Here is a 19,013-nt window from a genome sequence, read left to right on the forward strand (position 1 = left end):
CAGGATACAGTAAAGGCATCAAATGACTCCCACTGGCAAAGGCTCCTTTCTTGACTGTTTATTTTTGTTTCCTAAATCACAAGTAGTTCCTCCTTTTGCAGGACAAAAGAGAAGGCACTGATGGACCTTGAACTAGCACTTGCACATTGGGCTCTACCTACGCATTGACTGTCAGCAGAAGCACAGACATAACATTTTTCCATATCAATTTGAAAAATAACCACTATTTGTTAACTTCCAAGTATAAAGCACAAAACCTAATTCACACAGCACTCTATAGCCATCCACATTAGAGAGGACTGGAATGAAACCTTCTTGAAGTCCATTTAAAACATGTTTGGTTTTGGCCACCTGGGCCCAAAAGAAATGTTGTGGTGGCAATGGTGTTAGAGCTTTATTTTGGCCTCAAACTCCACAGTTGTAACAGATTTCTCAGGTTATACAGTGTTCTCATGTTTTATGGAATCTGACTAACATCAGAAGCATGCTCCAGCAAGGGGAAAAAACTGTTCTTAAACATTTCACCAGTGAACTTTTTTTGAGGGATAAAAGGCATCAGCCTTTCCTCCCCTATGTTGTATAGCAGTGTTTGCTAGAACAGATCTGTACAACACAAAACTTATCGATCATCTACAGCCTTGAAAGCAATTTCTTTGGTCTTCTGGTGCTTACAGCATGCACCATTTGGCCTGCAGCATGTTCCTCCCTGCCAGATGGGCAACCAACCTGGATATCTTCCACCCGGGCAATAAGCCAGTCCTAATGTGCCTACCTCCTGCCTGGAAGTTACGTGTGTGCTGTTTGGCCAGCAACAACTGGGAATACAGTATTGCTTCTGAGCCGTGGGTTGGCGGAAAAATAGCATGCGCTGCCCAGGAAAATACTTTTTGAGAAGAGTCAGTGGCAAAAGGGTGGGGATGGTGCTGATGCTGCGCCCTTTCTCAGCTCTTTATGTTGGAAGGGAAAATGGAAAAGGCAGAAGAGACACTGCACCAGAAGGGGCACTTTCAGTTGTGGAAAGGAAGGATTTCAGGTCAGCACAAGCACAGTCAATGGTTGCAAGAGGGAACAACTTTGTGCAGAAACAGGGAATAAGATGATGCACTGTTGACACAGGGGAAAGGGCCTCATATTTGAGACAGAAGGCAGTCGCATCACGCTTGCTAGGCACAGGAATACAACACAGAGTTTGATTCAGGCATCTTTCCAACTTTCCAGGTAACAGAATTGAAGCAACCCAAAAAAACACCCTAGTGGTGTGTTCGCCACATTAAAAAGGAATTTACAAATCTCTAATTATGCTTGAAATACAAGCCTAAAGCTTTCATATCTCAGACCATGACACTACCGCATACCAAGTTCTTCTACCAATTCAGTGGCAAAATTTGTAACCAAATTTACATACTTATTGAAACCCTTACTTAGAGGACGTGGCTAATAAGCCATGATTATTCAGAGGAAGAAGTTTGACTTCAATTTTGTTTGTTAAGATGCTGCCTTTCAGAGTGCAGAGGCCTAGGATTCCTCAAGTCTCAAGCCTGAATACAAAACAGAAAAGGGAAAAAGTCTTCTCATACTATTTTGGATAATTTAGGCAAGATAGCTAGTATCTCTATTACCTGCAGAAGGTCTTTATGTATTCTTGATTGAATCTGATGAATCCAGCACACTGTTGGAACGATTTGGGACCCAGACCTTTAACTTCCTTGAGCTGTTCTCTGTTTATAAATGGTCCATTCTTCTCTCGCCATTCAATTATATTTTTAGCTCTGTTAGCATTCAGTCCTGCAATGTGTCTAAGAGACAAGTTTACAGAATGCATTTATTACCATTGCCCTGTCATTAATACAACTGACACATTAATACAAGGATACACATTACTATAGAAAATCTGGTTTACAAAACTTAAAAACAGCAAAGAACTATTTGCAAATAGACTCTCAGGCCAAAGGCATCATCTGAAAAAGGATCCTTTCTCTTAGTCCTATGGAAGGAATCCACTCAAGTCAACAAAACTTGGTACAGCAATATGTTTCTGCACATACCTAACTGGTAAGCCACAGACGTGGCTTCTTTATGATCTGTTGGTTATTTCTGTAATGCCAGTTCAATTTGTCATGTCTTATGGCCTGCCCCAGCTGCCTGCTCCAGGAAACAATGTGGGAGGAGGATTCAGGACACCTACATTGTTCCTGTGTGAACAGCCTCCTCCCAGCTGTTCTCTTACAATGGTACCACAAGACCGCATGAAGGGCTGGCATCCGCTAGAGAAGGAGAGTAGCTGGAAGCAGCTTGCCTTCCTCACACAATTTAACAGATCCACAAAGCTTGTTCCTTTTCTCTCAGGTGCTCTTGAGATAAAAGAGCAGCTGGGAACAAGTTGTATGAGTTATTCTGAGGGCAACTAGATGTGGCCAAAACCCTATCTCTGAAGTGCAACTGCAATTAGCCAAGTTCCTCCAGGAAGCAGTGGGTTTGCTGCATGTTTTCTGTATGTACATGTGAGTACAACTTTCTCTGTGTGGAGAATGTTAACCATAGAACGAGGGAAAAAGCAGTGGTGGACCATTACTCCTGGCACTAAAGAAGGAAATGTCACCCATGTGGCTCGATATATCAGATGCCACTGCTTTAAGTCACTGGCAGTAGAGATCTGTTTGTGGAATGGCAGAGACCAATTCTAGAAAAAACACTAGCAAACATAGCAAAAATGGTAAAAATCAGAGGGAGAAGGGGAAATAAAAATCTTTCCATTATTCTCATCCTCAAGCAAAATTTGAAAATAAATAATCCAAAGTTGGTGAAATCTCAGAATTAAATTCTAGACACACATCTTTAACCATAGAGAAAGTATTAATCATTAGGACTGGAATTTCATAATGTTTCCAAGTGCTCACCCACTGCACTTGCTCAGATAGGCTTTTATTAATGCAACTAAAGCTAGTCAGCCTCATTTACCAATTAGCTAATGCTTGCTTTCTTACTAATAGCTGATCTAAATCTGAAAGTAGGTGAAACAGAACGTAAATCAAGAGTCAAGCTGAGAGCTGGATACGCAGAAAAAGAAGATGGAAGAGAAATGAGAAAACTAAAAAGAATGAGCCTCCTCCAAAATATGGAAAGAAGTTTTCATGAATGATTACAAAGGGTTAAAAAATTAATGATAAAGCTAGCAAAAGCACATTTTTCTTAACCTTGATACCTAAAATAGTTGTTACCAAGAGTAGGGATGTTCTTTTTCTTCCTCCCCTACTACAGAGGATGACAGCAGCACTTTTGCTCTTCTTAGAGGCTATTTAGCTAAAGATTTCTCAATTCTGCACACTTGAGAGAGAATAAGCTTCCAATTTCTAACCAAAAGAAATAAAATCCTGAATGTTTTCCAAGCAAATATGGCATATTATTAAAAAAAAAGAACAGTAAAAAGGGATACATTTTTCAGCAGTTTCCCCTTAAATCTTTCCCTTTCTCCTTTCCTCGCCCAACTTTTCCACTTCGCAGTACCTATAAAAATACCTTCTAAGAGCCATTTGAAAGGTCCTTTCTCAGTGAAAAAATACAAATTAATTACATTAAGTTTTTCTAAAATTGTAGTGTTGGCTCAACATTTTTAAATCTCTGTTTTTCTCTGAAGAACAGTTTTACCCTGGAGAATCACACATACCCTTAAAAACTGGCTCTTAACAATCCAGTGAAATACTGTCTCAATGTGTCATTTTCATGTAATTGGAAGTTTAACACAAGAGCCATTTGCTCCAGCTGAGCTTGAGTCAGATGGCAGACTAAACAGAGACTCTGTGATCCAGAGCCATGTAATTACTGGAATAGGAAAGTGTTTCACTCACCTTAATAGTATTTCTGAGCAGATGTTAATATCAACTCCTACAAAGCTGACACACTCTTCAACCACACTGTCCAGAGTTGCTTTGAGCAAAGTCTGTGATACATCATGCTGAGAAACAAAAATGGAGATATCGGGTTACTCAAATATGTAAGAGTACATAAATAAGAACTGCAAAAAAAATACTAACATTAATAAAATAGTTGCTGGAACTTATCAATTTCTTATGTGAGGGTACCAGTTAAACACGAATCGTAGAACCTATTTTTAAAAGGTCCTGAGTATCTCTTGGAGACATTTTTGTCATGATACAAATCCCTAGAATAAGAGACTTCACATTTCTGTAGGGTTTTTTGGTTAATAACTATTTCCCTGCATGATGTAAAAACAAAACTATATCAAACACACAATGATTACTCAAAAAGAGTAATGCTTCTATTCATCCACTATGCCTTGTCTTTAACATGCCATTTATCTATAATACGAGTTCAAAAACAAAACAGCATTTTAGAAATAAGGTTTTTAAAGAAAGGCTCACAAATGTTGTACTTTCGCACCTGCACACAAACGTTTGCAAAACTGTCCTATTTAGGAGCATCACACTATAGTAGTTATTTACTCAAAGAACAAGCGAGGTATTGTATGAGGGTGGGCAATACATAAGGTACGTATCAGCCCTGCAGCAACAAAGTGTTTCAGATTTTGAACAGACATTTCTGGGAAGATTGGCAGGTCCTTGACTGAAGCACTACTAATGGAAATTCTTCCATTTTCTCCCTTATTGTTCATAGTGTTTCCCCTTTTTTCCCCCGCTAAAAGAAAATCAGTCACACTTGTTAAAGATAAAAGTCTGAAGCTCTAAGATTTCTTTCCCTCCACAAGGTAGGCATACTTCAATCTATAACTGCTAGCTTCCCATACAAGCCCAACACTGCTTAGAAGTCTGACCTGGAGGGAGAAGCCTCTCTAAGCGCAGGAACTAATTCAATCACTATGTTGGCTTAGCTTCAGGGCTCTTATACATTGCTCATGTAAATCTGGGTTGATCTGTTGTGGTTTTGTGATGCATCCATTTAGGACATCAAGCTGGATCCAAGCCAAGACACCAAACGCTTCATCCATTACTTTGTTTTACCTTCTAAGCCATTCAGATCTTTTAAAGATTTCACAGTTAAATTTAACACGCCAACAATATTAATTCCTGTCTACTAATATTGATAATTCATCAAGTAGCGGTTAACAACAATCATAAAACTTATGGCAATGTATTTCACAGCCCACTCTCTTCAGAAGATGGTAATGTGATGTATTTTCATGATGCTGTACTTAATAAAATTACTTACAAACAGGAAGCACAAATTTTGCCAATATTGTTTCTCCTGTATAAGGTCTGCATACAAAAAGCAATATACATGCATGAGTACATGCATATGTATGTTTGCACACAGTCGGCCTCACAGCCACCAAGTTCAACTTGTACGCTTTGCAGATCAGAGGCCAGTTTCAACGTATTAATGTGTTGCTACTACAACACAATGGCTTCTTTTCTGAATAGAGATATAACCAAAACAAAATATCCCACACCCTAAAAAGAAGTCTTATGTTTCTAGTTTTCTGACTTACTGAAGTTGCAGCTTCTCGTAGCGAGGATGTTCTATATATTCCCTCTTTCTCCTGCCATCAACTGAGTTATGCACTAGAGCTAGAAGCTTCCAGCTCACACGCACGCTCATGCAAGGATGAATTTATATAACACAGTACAAGAACCAGAGAAAAACCATTCAGAAAGAACACACATTTTCTCTTCTTTGCCAAGTACAGCTGGCAAACACTGGGCTAGATTTTCCATGATGAACCACAAATTCAAAATATATTAAAATACTAACTCAACTTTTTTTTCATTAAAAAAATGCAAAGCCCTCGATTTTCTTCTGCTTTTAGTAAAAGCTATGACTCCAAGGTACTTGGAAATTCATAACCATATAATTTCACAAGTTATATTAGCAAGTTCCATTAACTGTAGTAGTTACTGGTATGAAGATAGGCTGAGAAAGTTGGGGCTCTTCAGCCTGGAGAAGAGAAGGCTGCATGGGAACTTCATAGCAGCCTTCCAGTATCTGAAGGGGGCCTATAAGGATGCTGGGGAGGGACTCTTCACTAGGGACTGTACTGACCAGACAAGGGGTAATGGGTTGAAACTTAAATAGGGGAAGTTTAGATTGGATATAAGGAGGAAGTTCTCTACTGTAGGGGTGGTGAGACACTGGAATGGATTGCCCAGGGAAGTTATGAATGCTCCATCATCCCTGTCAGTGTTCAAGGCCAGGTTGGACAGAGCCTTGGATGGCATGGTTTAGTGTGAGGTGTCCCTGCCCATGGTAGGGGGGTTGGAATTGGATGACCTTAAGGTCTTTTCCAACCCTAACTATTCTATGATTCTATAATACTTGGTCTAAAACAACTACTTAGACTATATAGTCTGTGGCAGAGAATTGGGTAGACAATTGGGTAGACTGCTGTTTCCCCAGGTTTCAGTCTCATTCCTTAAGATGATGAAGGAATAACATGCAGCTATTTGATTCAAAACAGAGACATTCATCGTCTCCACAATGCCTTTACAGCATAGGTGGGAGCAAAGAAGGTAACCCATAGATCTGGCCTCATCTTTGTAAGCAGTTGTTTGGAAGGCTCGACTCAGCAGATTTATTTCCAAAGTGAAGCTAGGTAGCAATTCAGCCAGCTATAGTCCCCCATACCAAGGAAATGATACATCACAATCAAAAGCTAAGCATTCTGAAATACCTCTGCTAGTGGAAGGCAGTCCACTGTTCACAGATCAACAGTTTCAAATGTGGAGTTGGCATTTATCTGAAGAGTTAAGCTTGTGGGTGTAAAAAACTGTAAAGTTTTGTGCAACAGAATACATACAATTTGGAAAAACTAATTTATTCTGGGTTTTTTTGGTGCCAATAAGGCAAGAAGTTCTCAGGTCTCAAGATCTCTCTCAAAGATGATTTGCATCTTTTGACTTTATTGCTACTTAACAGTCTACATTAAAAAAAACCCAACAGAATAAAACATGGACGAGTTGTTGTATTTTACTATGACAACACACAGCAGTCATACCACTTGGAGTGGGCATCACAGCACGTATATGAAGATAGAGACAAAGTGAACGGGCAGAAGTGACAGACCAGGATAAGCAGAAAACAGCCTGGCTAGAACAATCACTCATCTACCAACTGGTACCTTACAGAAGTAACACATTCAGCCAGTGAATGACATTGGAAAACTTCCCAAATAGCAAACCTGCCTCCCAAGATGCAGCTACTGACCATCACAGCTTCCTTTTGTCTTGATGAAGAAATTCTGACATCCCTCTTTACACTGATACAAAGCAGATAAGTGTTATGAATTTAGTTTCTAAAAGTAGTTAATTAAAACCATCATTATCCCAATACCACTGTCAAGACTTCCTACTGCTAACAGGTTACACTTCAGAAAGGTTTGAAGTGCACTGCATTTTCCAGTTTACCAGCAATTTCACTCATCATCTCAAATATCAGAGGTTGGATGGTATTTTATACTTCTATGTACTATTTATATGCACCAAGGTGGTATCAGATTATTCAGACACTACTAGAAGCACACATACTCCATGCTGCTTACTCACTACAACAGGCCTGTAAAGACAGGAATGCCTCTTAACTGTTGCGTTAAGTACATGAGAAGAAAACCTGCACAAATAAAGACCACAGCAAATATGCAAGGCTACTTCCAAACGTGCTCATGCAGAACTCTGTGCTGCTCAGCCTCCAACAACCCCTCCACACACCAACATGGCAGATTGTTGCACCAGCTGATCCCACACACCCCCTTCTACATAAAACATTATCATATTAACACTAACAATGAAGGCACCCCTATACGTGAGGGTGTCCCTGCTAAGACTGTTCAGGTTTTATTACAAGGATACTCTGAAATGGCTACCATTAGAATATTTACTGCTGGAAGAGTAGATCTGGAGCAGAGGACTTCCTTTTGTATGATGATCTCTAACAAGTAAAAAGGATCGATGCCCCAGCTTAAGGAAACTAGGGCCAGTAGAAACAACGGGCTTGCCACAGACTGCAGGATATCCAATGCAAGTCTGAGACTTTCTTCTACCATCTCTCTGCAGAAGACAGCTGCCTTGCTTCACAGATAGCATTAGGAATCAGTTAGACATCTGTTTGGTTTGAGTCTTTCGTGGGGAGGACTCCAGAAATTAATCTGCCTTTGGAAATATCAGGCACTTTAACTGTATTTTAGTATTTGATTTGTAAGACATTATCAAGTGAGCCAGGGAGCAAGATACATTGAATTATTTAGTTGAACTGCTGCAGTAAATAAGTGTAGTTGACCAATAAATGAAAGTCAAACATTACATTTTTCTAATATTTATATAAATTATATACCAAATACCTTAAATGGAACTTATATTCATGAACTTGGAAGAAAATTAATGGCTACTATTTTGATTTCTGGTCATGATTACCCCTCAAATTAGTCTGTGGCAAATTTGTTGAAATTGCCAGAAAAAGAAGATTATATTGCATATTTTAAAACCACCATTCTGTAAACCCATGCTAAAAAAAAAAAACACCCCAAACCCAATATAAGTATTTAATGTACTTTTATTAAAAACGGCACAATATTTAACACTAAAGAACAGTGTTAAAGGACCCCTGTGTTATGCACATGATGGTTTTGTCCTATCACTATACCAAAATACTTCAGCTATCTTTTCTCTTTATATGGTATGAAGTGGAGAGCAAGACTAGTTCTGCTCAGTTTCAAGAACTACAAACACTCCACTGGAAATAATTAGCATCACTAAAAAACTCCTCTGTTCCTTGAGAGGGTGCTACTACAACTGTAATTTAAAGCAATTTTCCAGTTTCAAAAACCTGCTGATGCACACAAAACGGAGGCAGAATTTTTAAATAGCCTCTCAGCTCAGTTATTTCTAGCATTATACCAGTACAGACACTATAAAAAGACATTTGTCATCAGCATGACAAACTTATCAAGTCAAAGAACTGCTGTTCACATGAAGCCTGGAGATTGCACTTAGTCAACCTGCATAAACATAGATGGTGGACCAGTTCACTGATTGACCTCGCCTGACCAAACACCAGATTACTAGTATTAGGCTAGAACAACCCTAACAGGCAACTTTGACATGCAAGTAAATTACAACTCTACGCTCTTTACCTTCAGCAACCTAGCATCCCCTTCCTCCCCAGATACTAAAACAACACGCATAACTATAATGCATTTGGTAATATTTTCCTGGTCCCCTATAAAATCATTATTTCAGAAAATACGGTATGATCGCATGTCTCCCAAAGAGAAATTCAAACAGCTTGAAAATCTACTTCAATACACAGTAATTCTTAAATACTTATTATTTGCCATTTACAAACATCAGTAGACATTGACAGAAACATCCCATGCATCATTATTACTTTACAACACCCAAGAGCCAATGTAGTACAGACATGACCTAATGATGGTGGTCACAAAGCAGTGGTAAAGGGAAGAGCTCTCAAGCCTGGGCAGCAACCTACAGGTTCTTGACCCAAGCTCGGCTTTACAGTATTATAACAAGATCAACGTTCATCCTAAATAAGACCAAGCTGCACATCAATCTATTTAGGGTTTTGAGCACATTAGACCTCACTTGTTCTTTAAATGCAAAAGCCAACCTTCAACGAAGTAAATGCAATATAATTTTTTCTGCCTTTAAGTAAGTCCTGAAACATTTCTAACACCTCATAAAACATTACTTTGTTGGTACCTACCATTAACTTCTAAATCCATGAATTTTAATATTGGCATGTGAGACTAGCCAACGTGCCTCTTGAAAAAAATACTTTAAAGAGTGGTATAACTGTGCAAGCTGAATGACATTTACTGAATGAGAAATTAGGTGGGACAACACATCCTAAGCAAAGTTCAAAACTATTATTTTACACCGATTCAATCCATGGAAACGTGTTTTAAAATTTAAAAGAGAGAAAAAAAAACCACATTCTCTACCAGTGCTGTGGCCTACACACAGTCGGCTGCATTTCAAATGCTCGTGAAACCACAGAAGCAAAATGCATTCAGGACAAGCCCTTAAGCACAGTAGGATGAATGCAGGATGTACAGTCAAATGAGAAATGCCTTTTCATGTGCAAAATTAGGAAAAATAGGAAAATGCACCTTACATGTCAGGTGGAAAGGTTGGAAAGTTCAGGCTGGGGTTTTAATCTCCAGCATCCTCAGGAAAATCCTTTTCCCTTAGATTCTAAGAAAACAAGCTTATCCATCTGATGCTTGATAAAAGGACCCAACTTCAAGAATTTCTTTTGAAGACTGTTTGTGGTTTCTCCAAATGTTATATTGTTATAGCATATACTGTTATCCTATGTACTTAACTCTGGCTCATTCCTTGTTTTCAAAAATTTAAATTGTGTTTATTTTAACAGCATATTACTATTACTGGAATATCCCAAGAGGGAAAAATGGATTTATAGTTTCAAAGAAAACGATGAAACAAAAACAAAGTCTGTCAGCTCTGACACTAAAAAAAAAGAAAACAAAAATGCACACTTCATCATGTGAATGCTTCAAGTTACTGGCAAGTTGCTGGAATTTGTCTTATATTTACTTGTGCTTGTGTCTTAACAGAAGCAGTAACACTGCTAAGCTTCTTATACAAATTCAAGCCCATTGCTAGTATATCTGATTTCTAAAGCTAAATACTTTGACATCAGCAAGCCAGCATTATATCCAAACCCACCCTTCTCTTTCCAGAGCAGGTACCAGTTTTCTCCAATGCATTTTGTTCTGCAGCTAAGAGGCAGCAACCTGAACTCTGATTATAATCAACTACATAATTCTTGGAGATTTCAGTAGAATATTTTCTTTTCTGGTAAGTAACAATGGTGATTGTTCAAATTGCTATAGGTGGAAAGCCTTATATTTAATTTCTAGTCCAAACCTGCATTTTTGAGCTGTTAAAGCTCTACAGATATACAGATACCCTGCAATAATACAGAAAGATAAAGCAAGGACAAAGCATCAGGAGTGGAGTTTCATAGATCCCATGGCTGTAAGGCAACAAATTCAGTTGGAAAAAGATTACACTGGTAGAGGGAGGAGGAACAGTACATTTCTAGAGGGACAAGACAAAAGTCATGAAGCCCAGATGGGTTTGGTCATCTGTAGGAATTCTAGTCTGAAGTCAGTGACCATCCATTGCCCTGTAGCAGATGGGTGAGGAACAGGAGCTCCTGGGTATAGAGTTTGCACCGGACTCCCTCAGAGCAAAGGGAGCCCCCAGGAGATGTGATCTATATAAATACACATACGTCTTTGAGCTCCACTGAAGACACATTGGGGTTCCTCTCACTCATCTCTAAAGAGAAATATGCTTATTTCCAATATTAGCCAAAACTACAACAAAATGAAAATTCACTGAAGGGTATTTTCTAGGAAGGAAAGATTTGTACAGCTGATACACATTCTACTGTACCCTAGATGTCTAATATAAGCAACTTCCCATGTTCAATGGCTTCCATAAATTTAGTGTATAAACACACTTAGAAATTGCTACACGAGGTGACTCATCAGCAATGCACCAAGAATATATTTAATACAATGACAATCTATTCCCTCATTAGAAAAAAATGTGTATACCAAACAATGACCTTCAGCAGTTTTTTAATCCCACACCAACAGAATTAGTCATCATATAATTAAGGGGGGGATGATTTAATGTGACACTGTCTCCCGAAACACTTGCTGGAAAAAGCTTTTAAAGCTGAACAGTTCAAACTGAATATGCTTAGAGAACACATTCAAATTCTGCTGTTCAGTTCTCTCTCTTCTTTTTATTTGGCTCTTCCTTTGCTCTCATCAAGCACTCCTCTCCCCCTTGATCCCCAACCTCTTCCACTGCAGAGCTAAAGGCAAAATTAAGCTAGGAATGACAGTGTCCTGCAGAAGACACAGCCATACTCAAATAAAGCAAGCTTATTTTTTCTGCCTACTTAAAAGCTTGCACTTCAGTTTGACTGACATATGGCAACTCAAAAAAAGTCACCCAGGGTAGTGTTTATTGAATGACCCATGGAAGACTGAAAGCTGACAGAAAGCCAGGAAACATGTGAAAAAACAGAGGTTTGCTCAGTACCAGCATTTATGGATTCAACAGGCAGAGTACATAAGGATCCATTGTGTCATTCAAATCTTTGACAACTAAAATAAATCTCAGCGCCGCTCATGCTATATAGCAGCAAGTTATAACTAAAGCAAAAGAATAAATAATTGGTAAAATGATCTCTAGTTCTAGTAAGTTTGTGACCTTTTAGAATTCTGATCTGTGTTGAGCTTAAAATTAGCATTAGAATGTATAGTTAGTACTTTTCTTATTACATATTAAGCACAAGCAAAATGTTTGCACATTGGAGGTTGAAAAGTTGACAGGACTGAATAATAGATTAACTGCACAAACTTGTCAGCACTAAAAGAACTAAGCTCTCAATGACAATTTTTACAAGTGAATGAGAACACCAACATTTGTTGTTCTCAAAACCAAGCAACATTTCAGAATCATCATCACCACTACTGACAGAATCTGAGCATTACTTGTAAAGTGATTACAATAATATAAAAACTAAGAAATCAAAATGGACTAGTAGAATAGCATAAACAAGAAGAGTGCATGCATTACCCCGTAGATGGAAATAGCAATTGAGTTCTCTTGCAATACACATCTTTTTAAACAAATAAGATCTCAGCAGGTAGGAGAGGAAAAAAGCACAAATCAAAGAGCACTTATTTCCCCAGCATCCCTGACAGAAGCTGTGATTTGGGGCCTCATGACGTAACCTTCATTTTTACTCTAGGTTTGTAAATTCCTTCAAAAGGCTTCTTTAAAACATTACAAATATAGAGTGCTTACACTATTTTTAAACATATAAAATACTACACATTTTCATAGTGCAGCAAATGAATAAAAATTGCTTGGAACATAAAGAGTTTTCTTAGGTATTCTCTAGTGAAAGATTTGTAAATAATCATTCCTTACTATTACTGACTCTCAAAGTTTACAAGTTACTTACAAAGTTGAAGCTTTTAACTACTGTATATATGAATATATATATGAATATATTCATTGCAAATGGGTAATCTGATCACAGATTATGGCATCATTCATTTTAAAGACTAGCCTCTATTTCCAATGCAAAGTTTTGGGTTTGTTTTTATTTTTCTTTTTTACAAGGGATCTAGAGCTGAACCAAAACAAGTTATAGGCAAGCTTGGGAAGTCATTAAAAATTAAGAAGGCAATAAAGTATTAGAAAATTTAAGATGTAATACTTTAGAAATTTCTAAAAAACCATGGTTTAAAAATCAGATATCATTATGAATTCTAAGTATAAAAGCATCCAGTCCAAAAAGCAACTGTACTCCCTCAGGTTTGGTTTTGCTGAAGTTTATAAGGTAGAGGGAGTAGAACTCTCTATTTGTATAAATATTTACAACTGCAAGCTGATATAGCATCAAGTAAGAAGGGAATTAAATCTCTAAACTTGCAGCACTTCCATCTGCATCCCAACATTTGCATAAGTATATCCTTACTTTACATGAAGAGCGATCCAGAATCAACGTCTGCTCCACTGAAACCACTGCCTGATGTCCCACTATGTTAATTAAGGACAGAAGTTCAATAGAAGTTTCAACTGATACAAAAAAACCAACCCCAAACTCTCAGGGCTGAGAGCTAAGAGATAAGGTACCAAGTGGATAAAAGAAATTATTAGATAGGCTTATTCAATGTGTCTCTGCTTTGGCACATTATTACTTATACTACAACAACCCAGAATTTTTCAAGTATTAAAAAAAAGAAGTCTTTACTCTCAGATGTTCCTTTCTGTACAGAGCTTGTATTTTAAGAACACCAAAAGGCAGTTGTTCTAAATAATCTAGATCAAGGCATTAAGTTTCTGACTTTTCCTCACACAAGGAAGAAATTGCTCTGACTATAAATTAGACATCTTACATCAGCTATGACCAAGCTTCAACTTCTGGAACATACAAAGCTTTGCAAGAAAGCTCAAGTGCAAGTCCTGTAGGGAGGTCCACAGCACATGGTTGGCTAGGCCGATGCAAGGAGTAGAGGTAATCCAAATAATGGCAAGATGAGGAAGACAGCTATGCCTGGCATATAATTATTATTAACTCTGCCCCAAGCAACTTCTACCCTTCCATGCAAAAGAAGGATACATGGACAGATAACACCATTCCCAGCCTGCAAACACATCTCAGGGCAAGATATAACTGAGGATGCAGGTCTCAGCCACACAAAGATTTGGTATATACCACCTGAGGTTGAAAGGCAACTCTTGCATCCAAAGGCAATCCTACAAATACTTCTAAGTTTATTCAACTTGAGCAAAGACCAAGAAATCTTCAGTTTTGAGCATATGCTCCTATTAATTATTAAGAGAATCTAGCAGGAGATAGGAACTCTTTGGTAACTATGGCAGATAGTTCAGTAGCTTCAGAATACTAATCAGCTTTTCATATGACTGTAAAAAATAAGAAAAGCTCAAGGAAGACAAAATATGAAGCTCCATTAGGGAAAAGTTTCAGAAACCCACTCTGCTTTTTTTACTCTTTAAAAACACAGGCAGTCAAGAATGTGAAGACAAAAATGCAGCCTAAAAACTAATAGCATTGATAATTCTGTGCTGCCTGGAATGCTCTTCCATCACAAAGCCAGAACAAATTCCTCTTAAAAATGTTAGGTTAACTTACTTAAAAAAAAAAACAAAACCAAACCCAGAGACTTAGTAAGCCCAAATTCTAAGATTTTTTTGTTGTTGTTTGCTTGTTTTTAAGCATTTGATGCACAGTTAAACGTATATTTAATGTACAGGTTAAAAGATTCACACAAGCATGTTTTAATTGCAATATTCAGACCTCCATCTTCAGGTACATCTCAGTGCCTGGCAGAAGACTTGTGTTCTGACTTAACACAGGCAAGGATACAAAGCTAGCAGATCAGGGGTAGTTGCAATCCTGAAAGGGGGTTAGCAACATGTTGACACAGAAAGAGATCGGAGTTCAGAGATGATGAGGAAGCTTATCAAACCTCATTTTGCGACTTTTCTACCATAGCAAACCTCCCAGGTTTATATGCCACACTTTAACATGGTTCTAACACAGGTTTAAGATTGACATTCAACAATATAGTTTGCTGTTTCAAAACAGAAAAAGAGAGATTTTTAGCTGAATCATCAATTTAGTGATTCAATATTCCTTACTAAACTTTTACAAATATCAATAATTCTACATGCACAGGAGCAATTAATTTGAAGTTATCTGCTTAACAGGTTTCTGTCTTCATTTCAGTTTATTTTCATTTCTCTTAGCTATTGGAACACAGAAAACCAGAAGTTTCTCAGTGGTTTTCAGTAGAAATATAATTAGGACTAGACATCATTAGAATATGCTACTAAAGTACCACGTTTATGACTTTGCCCATCACAAAAGGCATCAGATCCAGTTATAAGCAGTTCTATGATTTGTGTCTCATGGTCATTAGCAACTAAAAATGTTGAATTGACTCTAATTCAGTTTTATAATTAGGACATGAAATCATTTCATTTGAGGGCTTATAAAGAGAGTTGAAGGTTTTGAGGATAAAAGGTAAACCCCAAAGTAATTAAAGCAATTTTTTTTCTTTCTTTTTTTTTAAAGTTACCAGTAATTAAACACAACCTTTTGTATTTAACAGGGTTAGATTTGTTTCAGGGAAGTATTAAGCAACCTGAAAAGACATACCAAATAGCTCCTGCATACAAGAATACAGTTTTTCTAGTTACTCATCCTGCACCTAAGAGCAAACTAGTCACTGAACCTCAGTTTGTAGCCATCTACTTTTGATGCCCTAGGTCCTACTCCTAAGAGCCTAGGAAATCCTCACATTAGAATACTGTATTCTCAATTCCTTTCATAAAACGTTAGAAGTACTCTTAACTCCTTCCAAAGCTTTCAGTGGCAGAAAGTGCCTAGCTGGTAGTGCAGAGATACAAAGAGGTGACTTCGTTTTTGTGTACTTATTCAGACTATTTTGACCTGTAGGTGACAGGAAGATATTTTCTTACAGTAACAGTTCTGGCTATGCTAGGGTACTGTGAAATTAGAATAGCAATAACCTCCCTTGCCATAGCCACACATACACAAACACTACAGAACCTTTAAGCCTCACACTACCGAGATCTAGGTACCTGAAAACAGTCCCAGTTTAACAGATGACAAATCAAACCCACAAGAACTTGGTAATTTATCTTAAACTAAAATAATAGTAAAAGAAAAAGAAATAACCACAACTCTTCATTTCCTGTCTGCAACCTGAGCATCATTACCCAGAAGCAAACAGTATGTTTTTGCTTCTGCAATATATTATGATGTTCATGCACTGATGTTCTCTGACTGCATGGTCCAGGGTCAGCTTACAAATGCTTTCGTACAGGTTTTGAGTTGTCCCATGCATCAATGGGAAACAATTAAAACATAGCTCTAAACACCCTTCACTTTAGAAGCTAATAAACACTTCTCATTAAGCAACTTAGTTATCACAACTGGAGTAAAAAGAGGGCTGTAAACAAACCCATTACATACCCTGTACCAGAGGAAGTGTTCATATGCCCAGTTCAGTGATAAAAATTAAGGGGCCTTCCTTTATACTGAAGTTACATTCAAGTAGTAATCAACATTTAGATGCAATCAGGCTATCCTGTTTTAAGGTCTGGACATGAAGCTGGAAAACGACACTAATAACACAAATGTAGTCAAATCCTAGCAGTGGGAAAAACATCTCCAAAAGCTGACCCCAAGTTCTCCTGCAGCTATTTAACTGATAGCAAAATTGACTATACCACATTACACACATAACCAAATAGGATAAACGGCTCCAAAACTGTTTTAGTTAAGTACATTCCTAAGATACAAGCTCTGTAAAACAGGTATGTAGCAAAACTCAAAATGGCCTGTACTTTAGTGTGGGGGTTTTTGTTGGATTTTGTGTTTGTTTGGGTTTTGGGTGGTGGTTTTGTTGTGGGTGCCCCTCCCTTTTTTTTGTTTTTTTTCTTTTAAAGTTAGATGGGATTTAAGAGAAGCAGATTTTTATTATTGCATGTATGCTTCTATAAGAGAACTAGAAATCAACATCCAAATGATTCAAGTTATATGCATGCTGATGACCCCTAGGTATGAGGTATGGAAACCTGGTTCAAAGTATACTGAAATATGGATAACTAGGAAAACGAGAAGAGAGCATTGTACATAGACTCTACATTATGTCACATCACATCACAGAAACGTCTCAAAGGAAGGCAAAATGCTCCTTGCCACATCAGGCACTTTGGAATGTATACTTGGAACAAACAAGAAGCTGCAAATGATACTGTTCTTCATGATGGCTTATGCACAGATACCTTCTTTAACTACTTTCAGTCTTTTCCATCATTTGATTTAAATGCCTCAGAAAAAGAAATGGATACTTCCTGATACAGATTTTTCAGGAGCGTTTTCTCTTCTCATCTGCGCACACTGCACCTCAATCCATCAAAACATGCGTTTTTCTCAAACTGAAATCCTGTCTGCAACTGTTAGCCAAAGAAAGAATTCTCTTGGAGATCTGCAGCATCAGGACATTTCCAATAGCTTAATAAAACACCACAAATTCTGCAACCAGATTGCTAGGCAAAAATTACATTATTACAAAAAGGCCTGAAATTTTAGCGACAAAATTCCTTTGTCACAAAGAGGAGTGTCCTAAGGAGTCCAGTTCTAGCTTTCTGTGTTTTTGGATATCGGGAATGTAAATCCACACTGGCGATTTCATGCTACCGCACTTGCCCAGAATTCACTGTCATTTCTAACTGATTCAAAGGTTTCATACAGCTTTCATATCTTTAAATCATATATCAGTATATTTCCATTTGTCCTAGTTATGTACCTTGCAGTTTATGAATGTAACAAAAGGAAAAAAAAAGGCAAAAAGCCACTCAGGAAAAAAAGAGCCATTCTGAAAGGTATCTCACATTGAGGATGCAGGCACTTAAAGAGATAGAAACCTCAGCATACTTCTTCCCAAAGTCCTGAAAATCTAAACCCTACAGCACATTAAGATATACCATTTATCTGGGACACTGGCTTTTTAGAAGAGATTATGGGAGAGGCACAGTGGCTTACTAAATAGAGTTGGAAAATTATATGGTACCTAGTAACAGCAACAGTGGATCAGATCTCAGGATGTGATAAAACAGAGAGACAGTCTAATGATGTGTATACAGAGGGAAGGAATGCTATGAAAATAAAGACAAGGACATACTACTTTACACACACTTCAGGTCAAAATATGTACCATTACCCTTCTTACCCATACTTTTAAGTGTTTTCAGCAAAACACCCGGGTTCTTTAACAGTGGTATTCAGAGTAAACAATGGTCCTCAGTTAAGTAAGGAAAAGGTATGGCAAAACCAAATTTACATGAGATGCCCCTAACACATTCATTCATTCATCATTAACATACATATGTAACATTCATCAACATGGCTCTACAGCACTACAGACAGAAGCAGTTGCAGAGATGGAAGACAGCAAGCAACCCTGCTAACTTACATTTTGGGAAGACAAGACTGAGACCATGTTCGGGAACGCTGCTTTAGAACAGCCTGAATTAAGATTAAAAGTACACTTTTAATCTTATAATTAAGGAATAAATGGGACCTGTCTTTTCCGCTGAAAAGACAGAAGTTTAGGAGAACATAATGGAAATAACATTCCTATAACTTCCTCCCTCCAGTTCATCAATATATAGTTGGATTCATCAGTGCAATTAAACTAAAATGAAGGACAACTAGATGGCAGGAATAAAGGTGGGTGGGGGGGGGAGAGGGAGGAAGACAACAACCCAAACAGATGGGGAGGGTTTTAACACTTAGAAGGTCCAGATTATCAGTCTACCTACTTTGAAGTTTCGGGATGTTTCAATTTATGCTAATCTTAAGGGAGAAAACGGCAAAAAGAATCTTCGTTCACAGACGCATTTCCACACTAGTTG

The 19,013-nt window shown here is 37.8% G+C and overlaps 1 protein-coding gene across 2 annotated transcripts in view; it reads right to left on the reverse strand.

Moving 5' to 3' along the window:
- The window catches only part of SRBD1 (S1 RNA binding domain 1), a 125,389-nt gene that overhangs the window by 16,421 nt on the left and 89,955 nt on the right, over positions 1-19,013 (reverse strand). For both annotated transcript variants that reach the window (XM_061367203.1, XM_061367204.1), the window contains 2 exons: positions 3,846-3,952; positions 1,620-1,796 (listed from right to left, as the gene is read on the reverse strand). In XM_061367203.1, coding sequence (XP_061223187.1) covers positions 1,620-1,796; positions 3,846-3,952 — 284 coding nt within the window. The remainder of the gene's footprint in view (positions 1-1,619; positions 1,797-3,845; positions 3,953-19,013) is intronic.

The sequence above is a fragment of the Neopsephotus bourkii genome, unplaced genomic scaffold (assembly GCF_033783945.1).
Source record: "Neopsephotus bourkii isolate Nb327-2 ecotype Australia unplaced genomic scaffold, CSIRO-AGI_Nbou_v1 NB_1373, whole genome shotgun sequence".
Lineage (NCBI taxonomy): Eukaryota > Metazoa > Chordata > Aves > Psittaciformes > Psittacidae > Neopsephotus > Neopsephotus bourkii.